Below are 18,271 nucleotides of genomic sequence, written 5' to 3'. Positions count from 1 at the left end.
GATTAATTTTCAGAACTACTCTCTTTTTGAGGTACCTTATTACCAATTTTGTCAGTTTTTAAAGAAAGATTTTGGTTTTATCCATTCAATTCTGCTCATCTCTAATCTCACTTTGTGTGTGTGTGTACAGATGTACGTATGCACGCATGTATGTAATTTTATATAAGCCAGGGTGGTTTCTCCCTTTAAGAGAGCACGTAAGTAACAATTCCTTAGAACTTGATTAATCAAGCCCAGCCTACACGGAGTCAGGTTCTGGAAGCTTTAGGGAGACTCCACTGCTCTGTAGGACGTGATGACATCTTTATGACCAAACATCCCCAGTTGCTAAGGAGAATACAGAAAAAGAAGGGAATAGCATTTTATTTAAATTTAAACAGATACTGGGTCCTTTTTAGTCTTCTTAGCAGTAAAGGTATTTCCACTGCATTTTAGGGTTCTTAAAGACTCTGCATTATAATCCTGAATGGCTTTTTGCTCCAGTTGTGGGGAGGAGAGAAATGTTTATCAAATGTAAGAGATTATTCAATATAGAACAGATAGATCTGAAAAAATAAAAGGATTGTGCAGAACAAGCTCTCTCTTTAAAAAAAAAATGAAAGAAATAGATTGGGAAAAATTATTTGTAGTAAATGTTATTTGGTACCAAAAATGTTTAAGATCCTCAAGGCAGGTAATATGAGCTTCTAAAAATAAATGATTATAGAGGATCCTTTCTTTGAAGAAGAGGAGGCCAAGACACTGCATGATGGGGAGAGAATCTGGGCCAAAGGTAAGACAAGACTGATGGATGGCAGGTGGAAAGCAAGCACAGGTGGATCCCTGTGGCAAAATGAAGGGCAGATATGGACAAGAGTTGCCCAGGATGAGGTGGTAGAGAGAAGCTGAGATCTACAACACTGGAGGAGCTCCTAAACTGATGGGATCACAGATTCATTTGAAAATTTAGGTATAGAAAAGTGTCAAGCTGGTGAAATGACATGAACAAGCACAGAAATAAAAATTATAGAAATAAAAATTGCTAATAAACACGGGAAATGTTGATCAGATTCCCTAATAATCAGAAAAAATTCAAATAAAATAACGTAAGATACTACGCAACACACACCCAACTGGAAATATATACTTATAAGTACATATATATAAAATATATGCATAAATATACGTATAAATTTAATGTTGGTCAGACAATTTTTAGTAGTTGATTAACATTTATTGCATTGTTGATGGGACTGTTAACTTACTGGTACAATTTCTTAGGAAGGTAATTTGACACTATAAAGTAGGTTATAAAATTAACCGTATTCCTTTAACCCAAAGATTTCAGTGCTGAGACTAGAGCCTAAACAAATAAAAATGTGAAAAAGGATCTATCTGTACAAAGTTTTCTTAACTCCTTTAGGTTTTATAGCAAAAAAACCCCAAACAAACACAAACCAAAACCAATAATGTATCCTATGACTAAGGAAGGGCTGGATAAATTGTGGCATGTTCACATAATGGAATAGTAAGGTGCCACAAGAGCTGACAGGTCAACAAGCATTTACCAAGTTTGTACTATGTGCCAGCAACAACGCTAAGCACCAGGGATAACAAGAAAGGCAAAAAACAATTCTTGCTCTCGAGGGAATAAACATGAAAGGGACGCAAATGCAATCAGTAGAAGAGAAAGAATGATCTTCAACTACATCAAAAACAAAAGCAGCAACCTTAACTGGACAGATGTATTTGGAAAAGAGTAACTGTCTTTTGGCAAAGGATTGTAGGCTATACTTGCTATTTTTTCCTATTTCATTAAAATTAAAAATAATTTAGATTTTTGGGATTTTAGTTGGAGATTCACTCTCCAGTTCTACTCAATTAATATTTGTTTTGAATATTAAGCAGATAATTTTAAAAATATATCATAGGTTTTTTGAGGGCAGTGACCCTTATTCAATTTTATATCTCAGACAAGCACACAATAAGAACTCAACTAATGCTTACAAAATTGAATTGGAAAAGCAAATAAAATTTTACTTTGGAAAAAAAAGTACCAAAAGATTGTAGTTCTAACAAGAGGGCATATTTTGTGTACTTACCATCAAGGTAAATGTCACTCCCTAACTCAGCATCAACCCAAAACATGGAAGCAACAGCACCTATAATTGACACAATACAATAATATTAATGAAAACAATGAAAAATCTTTGCAAACCCTAAGTACACAAGATTATAATATAATTTCCTTCAAAGGTTACTCAAATAAGATCTCTTACATTGGGCCTGTCCTCATCCCTTCAGTTGCTAACACGTTCCATCCCTTCCTGTTGAAATCACTTTGTATTTACAACATACTTATACAAGTAGATGCTATGCTTCTCTATATAACACAAACTCCTTAAGAGAATGGATTATCACTTTTGTCTCTGGAGACAAAAAGTCTAGCAGAGTGCCCAGTACATATAAATGTGTTTGGCAAACCTTTTTTTAACTCAGAGACAATGTTTCTCATTGTCCTTCAATAGAAAAGAAAAAAGACAACAAGAAGTCACCTTTGGTTTTCCCAGCTCCTTATAAGAACTAAACTGATCAAAATAACTGTATTTTCATTAATATGACTACATTTCCTTTCCATTCCTTCCTATTCCACCCTCTAAAAAAAGATCCACAAAAACAAAATTTCCATACAAAATTCGCCCACGGATATTATTAAGCAACTTCAATAATAGTTACATGTATATGTCTTATTCTCTATCCTATAGAAAGGCAAGGGGCTTGTACTTCTCATGATGATCCCTTCGCAGCCTGGGAAATAAAGTCCTCAAATCTGCTTGCTATTTTTAAAAAGGAAAAAGAACAAGAAAACAAACCAGAAGATGGACATCTAATAGTTATTTATAATATGCAGTAGAGGTATAAAATGTGGGTCTAGGGATAATTGCTTATATATTTCTGAGTAAGAAATAATAACTCGCTTTGACAAGATTCGATGATTCAGTGTGTATCAACGCCATGATAAAAAGAGAGAAAACACTGACAGAAAGCAAGGTATTTTATTTTTCAGAGCATCACAGCCCCAGTCAGTGACAGCGCTGTCTAAAAGAATGAAGCACAGGGAAGAGAACAACGCTAACTGAGCTCATTCCAAAGTCTGAAGCTGTCCACCTGCACTGACAAGCTGCGGGCCCCCAAGCATCACTCTGTGTCAACACGGAGATACCTGTCAGCTGTTTACAGTGATTACTCATGCAAGATATAGCAAGGGCTACAAGAGCTAATGGCTTCCTGATATCTATTGATTTTTTCCCAAAAAGCTTAATAGTTTTCCAATTTGTTTGAAATAGGATTTGTGAGTAACAGGGGCCGAATCAATGTCGTTTCTTTTCAAGAAAATTACTTCACCATGACAATTATTTAGCTTTTAACAGGAGAGTGTCAATCCCTAAATGGGAAACAACAGAATTGCCAATAAGAATTTTACTCACTTTCTTGATCAAAAGTGTGTTTTTAATTAACAAGAGGAAAAAATATATTTACTTTAGAATGGTATCACTCTTAATTTAATTTCCTTCTACTACTGTTGATTTTTTCCTCCACAAAGTAAAATATATCAAATCACATGTGAATCATGACATACAATTTGTATTAGGATGAATAAGAAATCATTGATTGTTCCTAGACACAGTTACTTGACGGTACAGTATAGGGAAATGATTGTTCAACCTAGAAGTTAGGAACCATAGTCTTGAATCACCCTTGCTAGCTGCGGGACCACTGGAAAGTCACTTTAACATGTCTATGCCCCCCATTTTCTTAATGTAAAACACAGATAATAATCTTTTATTATTTACTTCAAATGTTTTTTGTGAGAATAAAAGGCTTGATTAAGCCTCAAGCTGTGAAGACAGTGCAACAAATGGTTACCACACCAGACTTTGGATTCAAAAGGATCTGGGTTTGAGATCTACCTCAGACGCCAGCTGGAAAAACCTCTTTCAGCTTCACTTTATGTGTGAAATGGGGATAACTGTAGCATTTGCTTCATAGGGTTGTTGTGAGGATGAAATGAGATTGTATTTGAAGCCCTCTCCCTGCAAAACTTAAAGTGCTATATGTCAGTGACAATTATCAGTATTATGACATCAGCCTAGCGATGACTAAAGATGTAAGCATCATTGTTAGAAGTGTGTATTTAATCCTGACATGTTATTAGCACCTTCATTAAATGGTATAAAAAAAGTTACCTTGGAAAAATGTAGACAGATCTATGAACTATAATGGGGGACTGGACATGTGAAGTTTGACAGTTCACAGAGCTCTTTAACAGGGACTGTTAAAGCCTGAGCCTCACAACCCTGTAAACACTGTCAGTGAAGGCAAACTTTAGGTTTGGTTCTTTTAATAGATGAAGAAACAGTGGCTCAGAGAAATTAAGAGACTTGCTCAAGGTCCCTTGCCTCGGCAGAGCCAAGACGATGCAGATGATCAGATTCTATGTCTATGTGAAAACATTTTTGTACTCATAACTTCTACATCTTGACTGCAGTCCTACTCTGATCATGGGATGAGGAGACTGGGTCTTCAACGGGTTCTCAGTAGAATGTGGGTCTTGGTCAATGTTATCAATCTGTTAAGGCCCAGGTACAGCACCCATGAAAAATCCCACCTGATTCCTCCAAAGCTCAATCTAGCTAAGCTTGTTGGAGAGGCATAAGACTGGCCACAGCAACAAGTATACTGCCTAATAAGGTACAGAGAGGTTGCAATAGGCTTCCAAGGAGGAATCTACACCATGGAAAGCACGGTTCTTTTAAAAAGTACTAAAGTAACTTATAAGAAATGAATAGTATTAAATAAGTTAGCATTCAAAATAGTATTTGAAGGCTTGCAAAGCGTTTTACAAATATTCCCCATTATTCTCACAACAATCCTGGAAGGCAATCCCCATTATTCTCACAACAATCCTGGAAGGCGGGTGCTATTATTATCCCCATTTTACAGATGAAGAAAATGAGGCAGGCATAAGTTAAGTGACTTGTTCAGTGCCACAGAGTTAAGTATCTGAGGCTGGATTTGAACTCAGGTCTTCCTGACTCCTGGTCCAGACCTCCTATCCACTGTACCACCTACCTACATGTTTGAAATCTCCATTTTATATAACCTTTGAGAGCAGAAGAAAGTAATCATTATATAGCTAGTAAGTGCTATATCAATGTTATTATTCTTAAGATTTTAAAAATGAATTTACACTACAAAACATGCTGTCCTTTTAATTAGGTATAATTATGATATATAATTATATTATTTATATATAGTTATAATTAGTTATAATCAATGTCAGCATACTTTTCTCCATTCAGTTCTGATTTTTTTGGCATCAAAAACTAATTTAAATAGGTCAAGCTCAGTTTGTTTTACTTACATGCTATATATTTTTCTAAGTTTTACTCTTTATTGTATCTGTCCTAATTTTGATCTGAGCCAGGAAGTCGGTAGTCTAACTATACCGAGTTGATTTTGAAAATGACTCTCACTTCAGTGACAAATCACTTCCTGCAATTAAAAAATAATCAAATTCATTTTTTGTGAAGTTATTTGGTGCTTATTGTGTCCAATACTTCCCAAAACTCTTCTTGAAGGTACTTATGGATCTTGGGCTAAAGACTTCTACATGGTTTTCAACCCATTGGCCTCTCTCCTTCCTGCCTCCAGAACATATTTCTGCTGTCCTCCCCTCTGCCCACTTTTATAATGAAATCAATGAACACCAAAATATAGGCTGCCTGAATTTGGACATTCTAAGGCCTTCTCTATCTTTCTATCTGTTGCAATAGAGGGTGACCACAATCATCACCTTGGCAGCCTTTGCGAGTACTTCTAAGCATTCCAAGATGAGATGAACAAATATTCCATGAAATATTTCTTGCTCCCTTTGGATTCATGAGAGAACCAATCCTGCCATCTCTAGTATTTGTATTTCCAAAGATAACCTGGGAGGCACCCTTACATTTAATTTAAACTTCCTTTTTGTCCTCCAGCTTCATTTATAAGAATATCAAAATTGATAGTACTGAAGGAACTGAATTTAACATCCACTCACTGGTCATTTGGCAGACGTTTGGAGTACCAACCATGAAACTCTTGACATAATGCGATGTTTTTCAGTTATCAATAAATCAATTCCATTTGAGCTCTCTTTCAAAAACATCCTCTTTTTTCATTAGTGTGATCCATTATACAAATGATCTTTTGAATAAATGGTACTCTATGTTGATCATGCAAATCAGTCTATAGGCCTATGAGCCTAAGTGAAATTAGGCTAGACTTAAAAAGAAATAATGTTAGTACTAACACTAACAAATTTTGGAAACTATGCACAAGCACACTCCAATGAAGAAAAAAAAGTTAGCCCTAATTAAACGTTACTTCACTTAACATTCTACTTACAAGTTGATACAAGCCTGAATTGTTTAAACCTAAATAGTTACTTAAAAATCTATTTTAGAAGCTAAAATTACATGTTTATTTGTGATATCCATTAGGAAATTAGGCCACAATTTATCATTTTCTTGTTGTTCTTTGTGGAATTCTCACGACAATATTCTTATTCTCATTCCCTCTTCCTCTCTCTCTTTCCTTCTTCCTGCTGCTTTTGGTTCATTAAAGCATTCAGGTTTTATTATACCACAATCACTTCCCAGTAATGCCCCCTTAAGAACAAAAAAGTTAAACAAAACCAACCAACTACGAATGAAAGAATAACACTGTATACCCCAAATTTACCACCTTTTAACCAAAAGGTGCAAAATATGTCCCAACATGAACAATCCAGACCACTATAGATCATTAGCACAATAATTTCACAGATTATTTTTATGTCCCTAAGGCAGATGAAGAACAGGAGCTGCTGGAACTACAACCCGAAATATCTGAGTTATCTTTTAAAGACCATCAAAAAAAAAGTTGGGAAAAAACCAGACTAAGCAGACATGAGATCTACACATTTGAAAAGCAAACAGATCCCACCATCCACACTGCAATACTGCCCATCTCAAAGATCTCAACAAAAATTTACATTCTAAAGATAATTAACAACTATTAAAGAATTTTTTAATTAACATACACCTGTCAAAGGAGATTATGAGATGAGATGATGTGTTGCTATTTTTACATCAAATCCAAGTAAGAAAATCAAGAGCAGCCTTCAAATCTCTTTAAGTTAATCCTCGGCTCCACACCTGTTTTCACACAGTGTGAACGCACACTGTTCAAACCGATGATTGAGGACAACATTTCTTACCAGGATCTGCCAAGCCAGTTGTTTCTAACAGTATGTAGTCAAATTTTCCTTTCTTCTGCATCAAATTCTCAATAGCCTTCAGGCCATTGTCCCTGTACAAAACCAAAACATAACAAATGGGTCAGTAGTAGCTTGCAATTTTAAAACTTACCATTCTAAATGTGCTTTACATTTTTAGAAATTAAAAATCAAACTTTCCATAGGCCCAAAGAATTAATTTACCCACAAAACTCCTGTGAAAATGTCATGTATTTGACAATATCAATAAAATGATACATTAAAGAAATGTTCTCAGGAGTCTAAAGAAATTAAGAACCCAATGTCAAGTTTTTTCTTAAAATAGTAAATAGAACTCATTTGCTTGGCTAATATATATTTTTGGTACTATGATACCATAATATATCAGAGTATTCATGGAATTAAGTACTAACAGGTATATAGCGTTTTCTACTATACTAAATTTACAATTTTGTAACTTGCCAAGAGACTTTCAGTAAATATCAAGCTATTTTATTCAGAATAATGGTCACGAACTTTAACATCAACTCCTTTATCCTCATAAATATACTAAGAATAAAAAAATGCATACCTAAAAAAAAGAGAATTGGTTAATCAGAGAAAGTTTAACAACACTACCAATAAAAGGTTACATCATACATGAGAACTCTGACTTAAAAAGCAACACTGAGTAAATCTCTCATTACGCCACAGAAGTTTACCATCGGTGTTGTACTTATCTCCTGACACCACTGTCAGTGTTACAACTGGTACAAAATAGTGTTTCCACTTTTTCTTTTTTTTAATCTATTACTATAATTTCTCATAGTTTCAAAATGACAAGTTCTATTTCTCATTCTGAGAAGATTAAAAAAATAATAACAAGCCTGGAGTAAAAGACAACTGATGTTTTACTATTTGACTTTTATTACACCTGCAACCATTATGGTTAGTTACCCGAAAAGATTATAAATTTAATCAAATGTTAATTTAAAGTATCATAAATCTATCATATACTCAAAAAACCCAAGCACTAAACTACTAGCAAAAACAAATAAGCATAAAAACAAGTAATAAGTGAGTACTTAAAATGACTTCTTAGAAAACTACTTTAGCCAGTATTATAAGACAATGTACTAAAGCTAAAATGAAATAGAAATTAACTCAAACAACCCAAAGCTGACAACGGAAGTAAAGTAACACAAATGTTCCTCACTTTACTGAGCAGCAGAGGCAGCCATTTCGAAGCTCCAACCATTCTTCAAACAGCTCCCCACCTTGGCTGACAGCTAAAGATTTCTCCAATGCACTTCCTGTGACACAAAGCAACAATGCATTCTTTAAACTGATATCAGCCAAATAAAAATGGAAGATTAAAAATCGACTCCCCCAAAAATCAGATTTCTAAGTGTTTTATTGTTGATCTAGTTGTGCCCAGTTGCTATTAATACTGATTATATTGCAAAATAAATTAAGTTTTTACTTCATTAAAACTGAAGCACACATCAAATAAAACGAATTTTTCCAAAATATTAGGAAATATCATTGGAACCACAATTAGTTTGATGGCTCAGATTTCTTGATAACTCCTAAATTTTTCTTGATTTAATTATTTTTTAAAACAAGGAAATAAAAACTAAAACACTTCAGACTACTACATACAAATGAAAAATCTTTAATAAAATACTTAAACTTTTGGTCAAAGTTTTTAGAAAGGGGGATATCTAAACCTATGCTCATCCCAAAGGTCAGAATATTTAATATAGCAGTACGCATTAAAAAAACATTGTTCACATCTTCCTCTTTAAGTTAAGGACCCACTTTCTTCCCATTCTTTGAGTTTAAAGTAACTATCTTAAAGCTATTACCTGTTGTCTGTGATGAAAATGTGTTTCCTCTTTCTGGAATAGAAAATTTGGGCTTGATATCTATTCTCGCCAAAGCTCCTAAGGAACATGCCTATCTGGTTTTATACTTCCCATTCTGCCCATGTACCCAGCATGGCGTAGTATACAGAAAGTTAGCTTTAGAATTACAAGACCCAGATTCAGGTCCTTCTGAACTTCTCAATGCCACCAGCAACTGTCTATGACTAAGTGAGCAGAGTAGGCATGGATCTCACTTGGTTTGGTCCATCTCCCCAAAATCCTTTCTTCAAATCATTGTTTCTAAAACTAGGTACCCAAGAAGGCCCAAGCTTGCAAAAAAAAAAAATCAAGTTAATTGGCTAGGGCATAGCCCTCCAACCTTCAAATGAAACCTCACTTTAAAAATCCCATTCCTACAACTGCCAAGCAATAAGCCCCCACCAAACAACACATTGGGTTCCTCTGTGATCCTTAAGTGACAGTCAATGTAAAATCACTTTTCATTTCATTTTTCCCCTAATAAAAATACAAAAATAGAACTAGAAATAGGTTTCATATTTGGTACAGCATCTAGTTTACTATTAATGACCAACACTTGAAACTTTAGATTGCTGATAAAAAGGTCTTAGAAAAGGATTTTTAGGGTTCCTAGTGTGGGCCAGAGGTAAACATTCAGCCACTCTCTATATGTAACAGTAAGGGTTATGCTCAGAGTACAATGGCTACAAAACTTAAGATAAGTATATTTCTAGTCCTTTAAAACTGTAGAATAGCCAAAAATGCATTTCTGGTATTTAATGTGAAAATCAAATTTCAGTGTTTGGCTTCAACCTTTACTGTGTCACAAAATCACCCACACGTGTACTGCACAGTCATTTATTTAAACTTTTCAAATTTACCCTCATCTGAAGTTACATTATTTCTTATGCCTTTAATTTTATATATGAGTTATTAATTTTTTTAAACCACTGGGACAAACTCATCTCTGTCCTGGATTCCTCTGCTATCAGTTTTGATAGCTTTACTTACCTTCCCCAAACTCATTTAAAATAACTGCTATTCTTTTGTTATGCTGTTCCGTTAGAATGTAGTTGAGGAGAGTTGTCTTTCCAGCACCTGGAAAAGTTTCAGTATCACAAACTCCATTTTTCATTTTTTTTCCATCCTCACTTCCAACCCCCACTAATAAAAAAGAAAAAAAAATCCAAATACCCCAAACTGAAAATCAATATCCTCAGAATGTTTCATATCATTTTAGCACCCTCAGTGCTCTTAAGAACTTCATTCATACCAATCAAAACAACTCTGAGGTACCACATCAGATTGGCAAACATGACAGAACAGGAAGATGATAAATGTTGGAGAGGATGTGGGAGAGTTGGAATATTCATTGTTGGTGGGGCTGTGAGCTGATCCAACCACTCTGGAGAGAAATTTGGAACTATGCCCAAAGAAAATGTGAATACCCTTTGACCCAGCAATACCACTTCTAGCACCGTATCCCAAAGAGATCATAAAAATGGAAAGGGTCTCACATGTACAAATATATTTATAGCAGCTCTCTTTGTGGTAGCCAAGAATTGGAAATTGAGGGAATGCCTGATAATTGGGGAATGGCTGAATAAATTGTGGTATATAAATGTAATGGAATACTATTGTGCCATAAGAAATGAAGAACAGGAAGACTTCAGACAGACCTGGAAAGACTTATATGAACTAGTGCTGAGTGAAAGGAGCAGAACCAGGAGAACTTTGTACATAGCAACAACCAGTGTGAGAGGAATTTTTCTGGTAGCCTTAGTCCTTCACAGCAATGCAAGGACCTAAAACATTTCCAAAGGACTCTTGAGGTAAAATGCCATCCACATCTAGAGAAAGAATTGGAATTGGAATGCAGAATGAAGCAGAATATTTTCTCTTGAGTTATGTTTTGTTTTGTTTGGGTTTTTCATGGTTTCTCCTATTCATTTTAATTCTTCTATGCAGCATGACTAATGTGAAAAAATATTTACTAAGAATGTATGTGTAGAACCTATATAAGATTACATGCCGTCTCAGGGAGGGAAAGGGGAGAGAGAGAAAATCTAAGACTGATGGAAGTGAATGTAGAAAACTGAAAACAAATAATTAAAAAAAAAAAAGAGCTTCATTCATTTGGCTCAAATACTATGCCTTGAATTTTTAAAGTGTCTCACTTCATAGGAAAAACTGGAGGAAAGTGGTCAAAATGCTTTTGGTCTGCCAAAAAAGCTAATGAATTCTACCAACGGGATGGACTTCTGTGCTCCACTGAAACTCTATCTCAAAAGTGAGACAGAATACAATGAAAATAAGAGACCAATACAGGAATATATAAACAAACCTATGGAACTGAGCATTCGATGTAAGAGTGAAAACTATTTGAAAAAGTATTTCTCTCTTGGGATCCTGAATGCAAATAGTACTAAAGCATCTCCTGTTGTGCTGGCTTATAAAATGTAATACTCTGACAGTATTATATAACTTCTCAAGACTGAAAATTGCTTATCTCCACTCTATAATTTGAAGCTAAAGATTCACTATTTCACATCTAACATTTGGTTTCACTTTAAAATGCAAAACATGTAGTAACAAACTGATACAGGACGGCAGGAGTGCTATTTCTGCTACTCTAAAGCTATGTTTTTACTAAATGCCTAGAAATTCTGTCGGGACTACAGAAAGTATTAATACCGTCTAAGTTAGGAAAACACTACTCATGAAAAATAAAGTCTTGCTGTATGATCTTTATCCAGCAGGTGGCAGATACACCTCATTTGTTACTAGGTAGAAGAAGCCGGGTAAATACAAAGTTGTGATCCATGAGGCTTCCAAATAACTCCCAACGTAACTGTGCTTGTCAAAAAAAGTTGTCAAGTTCCACATGATTGCTCATGTACAGCCTATCTCAAATAGCATGCCATCTTGGGCAGGGGGGGGATGGGACAGCAGGGGAAAAATTTTAGAACTCAATTCTATAAAAGTAAATATTGAAAACTAAAAATAAATAAAAGCTTTATATAAGTTTTCAAATTTTTAAATATTCACATAGGTGGTGGTGCTTAGAATAACAATTACTCTAGAAATAACACCTTAAAACCATTCCTGTAAAAATGCCTTAAAAAGTTTTATGGACCTAAGGAAAAGAAAAAGGCCTCAATTTTCACCTAGATATACTTTGACATCTTATTTTCCAGGCAGATCACTGAGAGTGCAACTGTATGTGCACAGGTTACAGACAGCTACCCTATTAATAAAATATTTAGTTTGAAACTTAAAAACTCTGCTTCGTGGGTCAGATAAGAACTTGATTAAGAATAGTTTCAACAGGAGCTTAGTGACACAATGGAAAGCTGGAGTCAGGAAGACCTGGGTCCAAATCAGGGTTTGTCACCCTGGGCAAGTCGCTTACTCGATTTGCCTCAGTTTCCTCAACTGTAAAATGAGGATAAAACACCTACTCTCACAGGGCCTAGTACATAATAAGCACCTTATAAATACATTTTTCATAAATTTGTAACATTATTCCTTATACGTTCATTCTCTTCCTCTTTTGCAGTTTTATGCAACAAGTCAAGAAACACCAACATTTTGAAACAGTTAAAACTCAGGTAACCCAAGGGCAGTGCAAAGACACACAGTAGGTAAAAGGAGTCTACAGGTATAGCTGCGACCAGCTATGTCTCATAGAGGACACGGGACGTGGGCCAGAGAGGAGGATAGCAAGTGCTACAACAGTCCCCTTGAAATATTAAAGTAGTCTGTGTAGCCTCTATGTAGGAAAGATACAGGACAGCACAGGATGAGAAGGGAAAAGGAGTTTTCATCTGCACCTGGGTTCAAATTCTGGCTCTGCCCTTGCGTATCTTTATGACCTTGGGCAAGTCATTTAACTTCTCTGGGACTCTGAGCAGACACAGATCATACTAAAACAAATGAGGCCATGAATTTCAAAGAAAAATAGTAGAGGACAAAACAGAGAATGAAACATTAACGAACAGAAAGGCAGAGTTGCACATAGAGTGCTGGACTTAGAGTCAGGGAAAACTGAGTTTGAAAGCACTCATAGATTCTGTGTGACCCTGGCTAAGTCACTAAACCTGTCTGCCTCAGGTTCTTCCTCTGTAAAATGGGATTACAGCATCTACCTTCCAGGGAACTGTGAGAACAAAATCAGATGTCTGTAAAGAGCGTTACAAACCTTAAAGCATTATATAGAAGCTAGCTTATTTTTTTTTTTTTAAATCAGCTTCACCTCAATTCTTCCCTAGTTCATCCTCTGATACACTATGGCCCTTCCTACAAATAAGTAATTTTTACCAACAAACAAGTACTCATTTGTGTGAAATGAACTTGATTGCTTTTAATTTTCACACATTACTAGTTCGACAAAGGACAAAATGTTAAATTTCCAAAGTACCAATACCACCTTACATCCAAGAACAGTCCACTGACAAACCTCAACTAAACAAGTTTGGGGCCTATTTTAAGTGAGGCCCCCTGAAATTCTGCTTCTTCATGTTATAATAAAATGGATCATTAACTTTTCACCCAATAAACATTCTTTACTTTTAGACTGTCTTCCACAGAAAACTGGAAGACCTTCTTTAAAATTAAAGTTCACCTCAATATTTTTGTCATAATCTTCATTTTTGCAGTCAATCCCTCACCAAGCATTAATCAAGCACTTATTATGTACCAGGGATTGTGCTACGTGCTGGCGATACAAATATGAGAAAAAAGACATTTCCTTGGCTCCAAGGAGGTTACATCCTAACGGTTCAAAACAACATAAAAAGGGGAGCTGGGAGCGGTGTAAAGTCTGAAGAAAGAGGGATGACTGCTCAGCACCCCTCCTCAGCCTGGAGATTGGGGTCACCTCCTGAGAAAGGTATCACCAAAGGGACAAAAAGGGCCCCGAACCTGAGGAGAGGGGTCATGGAAGTGAAGAGAATGAGAGATGCCTGCTCAGTCGGTCCTCAAAACAGAGATTCCCCAAAGAACAGGACGCTGGGTGAGTCACTTATTGAGTGCCTACTATGTCCTAAGGGCAGTCCCTGTTCTGGAGCGTTCACTGTCTAACTGGGGGACAACTGCCAAACCACTACATTATATACAGGATAAACTGGAGATAACCACCAGAGGGTAGGCACTAGCCCTAAAGGGGACCAGGAGAGGCTTTTTGTAGAAGGTAGGATTCTTGCTGGAACTTGAAAGAAGCCAGGAGACAGAGATAAGTAGGGAGAACGTTGCAGGCATCGAGGATAGACTGAAAATGCCCCAAGTTGGAAGGTGGAGGGTCTTCTTCAAGGAACAGTAGTAAGGAGGCCAGTGTCACTGGATCAAAGAGTACATGAAGAGGGAGGGTGTAGGGTCTAAGATGATTGGAAAGGTTTCAGGAGGGACTTAGCGGGGTAACAAGGGCAGGTCATGAAGAATTCAGAATGCCAAACAGGATTTTACATTTGATCTTGGAGGTAACTGGGAATCACTGGGACTTATCAAGGGGGTGACACAGTCAGATTTGTACTTTTAGAAAGATCTTTATGACAACTGAACGGAGAATGGCCTAGAGTAGGGAGAGACAAGGGAGGCAGACCCATCATAGGCTACTAGAACAATGCAGGCGTTAGGCAACAAAGTCCTGCACCAGGGTGGTGGCCACATCAGAGGAAAGAGGGCCCCTGCACACTAGAGATGTTACAAGGGTAAACAACAAGTTGGGTATAAGGGGGCAGGGGCGTGAGAGAACGAGGAGACAGGGATTACATTTAGGTTGCCAACCTAGACAACTGCAAGGACAGTAGTACCAGATACAGTAATAAGGAAGCTAAGAAGGGAGGGTTTGGCAGGAAAGATGCTAAGTCCAGTTGTGTTTGAGATGTCTGTAGGACAACCAGTTCAAGACGCCTAACTGGCATTTGGAGCTGGGAGACTGGAGGTCAGCAGAGCGAGGGTGAATAAGTAGATTTGAGAATCACCAGACTAGAGATAACTGAATCCTTGGGAGCTAATGAAATAACCAAGCACAACAGTGTAAAACAGAGGTCAGCAAACTGCCAATTTTTGTCGGCCTCCAACTTAAGAATAGTTCTTCATGTTTTACTGTATTTAAAAATGTAAAAAAAAAAAAAAGCATTCTTTGGATTTGGTCCTCAGCCACAGTTTGCAGATCCCAGATACGTTAGAAGACGGTCCAAGACAGAGCCCTGAGGGGCGCTTCTGGTTATCAGGTATGACCTGGATAAAGATCCAGCCAAGAACCAAGGAGAAGTCTTAGAAAATCACAGTCACAAAACTCTAGAGATGAGTATCAAAGGGAAGCGGCTGACTGAGAGTGCCAAAGGTCATAAAGAAGTTTAGATGGAGGAGAACTGAGGAAAGGCCATTAGATTTGGAAATAAAGAGACCATTAGTAAATTGGGAGACAGGAGTTTCAGTTCAATAAGGTGGGAAGCCAGAGTTAAGAGAGGGTGGAAAGGTAGCGGAGGTGACTGCTGTAGATGGCCTTCTCAAACCTAGTCACAGAAGGGATAAGGTCCTGGAGGATGATAATAATAGTAGCTAACATTCAGTTAGCGCTTTATGGTTTGCAAAAGCCCTTTGCAATTAACTCATTTGTTCTCACAACAATCCTATGAGGCAGGTGTCTATTATTCTCATTTTACAAAGGAAGCAGAGAGCAGTTAAGTCACTTGCCCAAGTTCACAAATCTAGGGAGAGCGGGGATGTTTGGATCCAATGAGGGTTTTTTGAGAACGAGGGAAACATGGACATGTTTGCACGCATTAGATAGGGAGAGACTGAAGATAAATGAGCAGGGGTGACAGAGAGGACAATCTGCTGTAGAAAAGGGGATGGAATCGGATCATTTGTGCACATAAAGGGACTCGCCTTGGCAGGGAGAAGGGCCACCTCACTACATGAAACAGGAGATATCAGCCAGAAGGTATCTGAATGACATGAGATGAGGAGAGACTCTCTGAGGGTCAGACGTACAAGACACTTTTAAAGGCCATCCAGCCAAAACCCCTTATTTTACAGAGAAAGAGTACCTAGACTCAAACCCTGGTCGTGATACAAAATCTAGCCACCTTTACACAAACCCAGCACAGAGGACGGATTGTTGGACATGGTGGCTGACAAACTGAAGCTCCAGCCCAGCCTTTGATACAAGTTAAGTGAGCTCCAACAAGTCACCTCGAAATGCGGATAAGAACAGCTTGAGTATACTTCACTGGGTTCCTGTTGAGACTGCGTGAGAATTCTGGCAAGGCATTTTGCCCCTATTTTAAAGGTAATTATTATCTTTTGAGATTTAATAAGAATGTCTGAAAGGCATTTTACATAATGCCACTATATAAACGTGAGTTATCTTTTTAAAGATATCTGTAACACAGATGCTACAATTTAACAGCTGGAAGAGATTTTAGAGGTCAAGCTCTTTGGGTCCGTACATATGTATGTGTGCGTATGTGCATATATGTATGTACATGTGTGTTGTGTACACATGCACATATGTATGCACGTGTTGTGTGTACATGCGTGTGTGTGTACATGTATATGTGTATATACATATGGGGGAAGCCAGTCTTTGAACTTGGATAAGGGAGAAAAATGCCGTCTTTATTTCCCACCAATCTCGGAGATTCGGCATCCTCCCAAGCGCAGCCTTCCACACGCACCCACGGTGCACCACTCCGACCACCTGAGGCGCAGGGCGGCCAGGCTCCCCGACTTCCGGCCTAACGCGCGCCCCCCTCCTCCGTTTCTCCCCCTCCCTGCCCCCTCCCCCCACACCTGGGGAGGCGGCGGAGGGCCCTTCCAGGGAGGGCCAAGGCCCGAGCTCCTCGCGGTCCTGGTTAGCACTAACATGATTATGCTCGTCCTTATGTAACGTGCGCCTGCGCGGGAGTTCCGCTTCATTACCTAGATACCCGGTGATAATCGTGACCGGGATCTTAGCATGGGGGTCAGGCTTCCCCTCCTCCTCCTCCGGCGGCGGCGGCCGCCCCGCGATGGGGACCAGCTGCGGGCAGTGCTCCTCCTCCTCCTCCTCCTCCTCCTCGTCTTCCTCCCCCCCCAGGGGGTCACTCGCTCGCAGCATCACTGCACGGCAGGGGGGCGGACGGTGCCAGCCACCGTCCAGAGCGAGGAGCTGGACTTCACGCGCAGGCCCCGCCCCTGACGCCTCTACGTGGGGACGACATGAAGTCACGCAGTCACGTCGTTCCTACTCCCAGACCCAAGCGGAAGTGCGCTACTGCTCCCAGCGGCCCCTCCTCTCCTGGCCCTCTGATGGCCACGCCCTCAAAGGGAACGCGAGGCTCCAAGAGTGGCCACGCCCTCAAAGGGAACGCCAGTCTCCAAGCGTGGCCACGCCCTCAAAGGAACACGAGGCTCCCAGCGTGGCCACGCCCCTTCCTCCTCTAATCCTATATAAGACCCTGGCGGAAGCGGGAGGCCGGTAGTGAGTTGGTGGAGGGGCCGAGAGTGCCTAGGTTTTACCTTGCGGGGGCGGTACCGCTGGTAACTGTAACAGCTGCGAGGGGGAGGCCGGGCCAGGCTGGGCGCAGGGCCAAGGGAGCTGGAGCTGGAGCTGGGGCGGTGCGTGGGTGGACTGACCTAATTATTACTGCCAAACATTTTGAAGCCAGAACAGGCGCTTTTTTAAAACAGAAAAGTGAGTGACCTATTTTAAAATCCTTCAAACGTTGCAAACCCCAGGAGGCAGATCTGGATGTCTCAGGACAGTGTGTTGGAAAGAAAACTGGACTAGAAAGGAAAGGAAACAAGCGTTTATTACATTTCTAATCATGTCAAGCTAAACCCTTTACAAATAGTTTGATCTAAACAACCCTGAAAATTGTTATTAGAGTATATAGTATATAATACGTATGTAGATTATATATATTCTACATTATTATTCGCGATTTATAATTGGGGAAACTGAGGCAATCAATGACTTGCTCAGAGTCACGTAGCCAGCTGGGGGCTGAGGCTGCGTTTGTTTTCAGGTCTTCCTAATGCCAGCTGTGCCACCGGTTGTTCAGAAGCATGGACTCTTCCTGACTCCAGCTGCCCCCAAAGTGATGCCAAGCTGTCC

At 38.6% G+C, this 18,271-nt stretch overlaps 1 protein-coding gene across 1 annotated transcript in view; it reads right to left on the bottom strand.

Annotated features, from left to right (window-relative positions):
• Positions 1 to 17,375, bottom strand: part of LOC140505213 (putative COBW domain-containing protein 7) — a 51,003-nt gene extending 33,628 nt beyond the window's left edge. The window contains 5 exon segments of the mRNA XM_072610976.1: positions 2,082 to 2,141; positions 7,283 to 7,374; positions 8,496 to 8,592; positions 10,177 to 10,263; positions 17,095 to 17,375. Coding sequence (XP_072467077.1) covers positions 2,082 to 2,141; positions 7,283 to 7,374; positions 8,496 to 8,592; positions 10,177 to 10,263; positions 17,095 to 17,272 — 514 coding nt within the window. The 5' untranslated portion in view covers positions 17,273 to 17,375.
• Between the last annotated feature and the right edge of the window lie 896 nt (positions 17,376 to 18,271).

This window comes from Notamacropus eugenii, chromosome 1 (assembly GCF_028372415.1).
Source record: "Notamacropus eugenii isolate mMacEug1 chromosome 1, mMacEug1.pri_v2, whole genome shotgun sequence".
Classification (NCBI taxonomy): Eukaryota; Metazoa; Chordata; class Mammalia; order Diprotodontia; family Macropodidae; genus Notamacropus; species Notamacropus eugenii.
The sequence above is the reverse complement of the archived record's forward strand: the minus strand, read 5'-3'. Positions and strand labels throughout refer to the sequence as shown.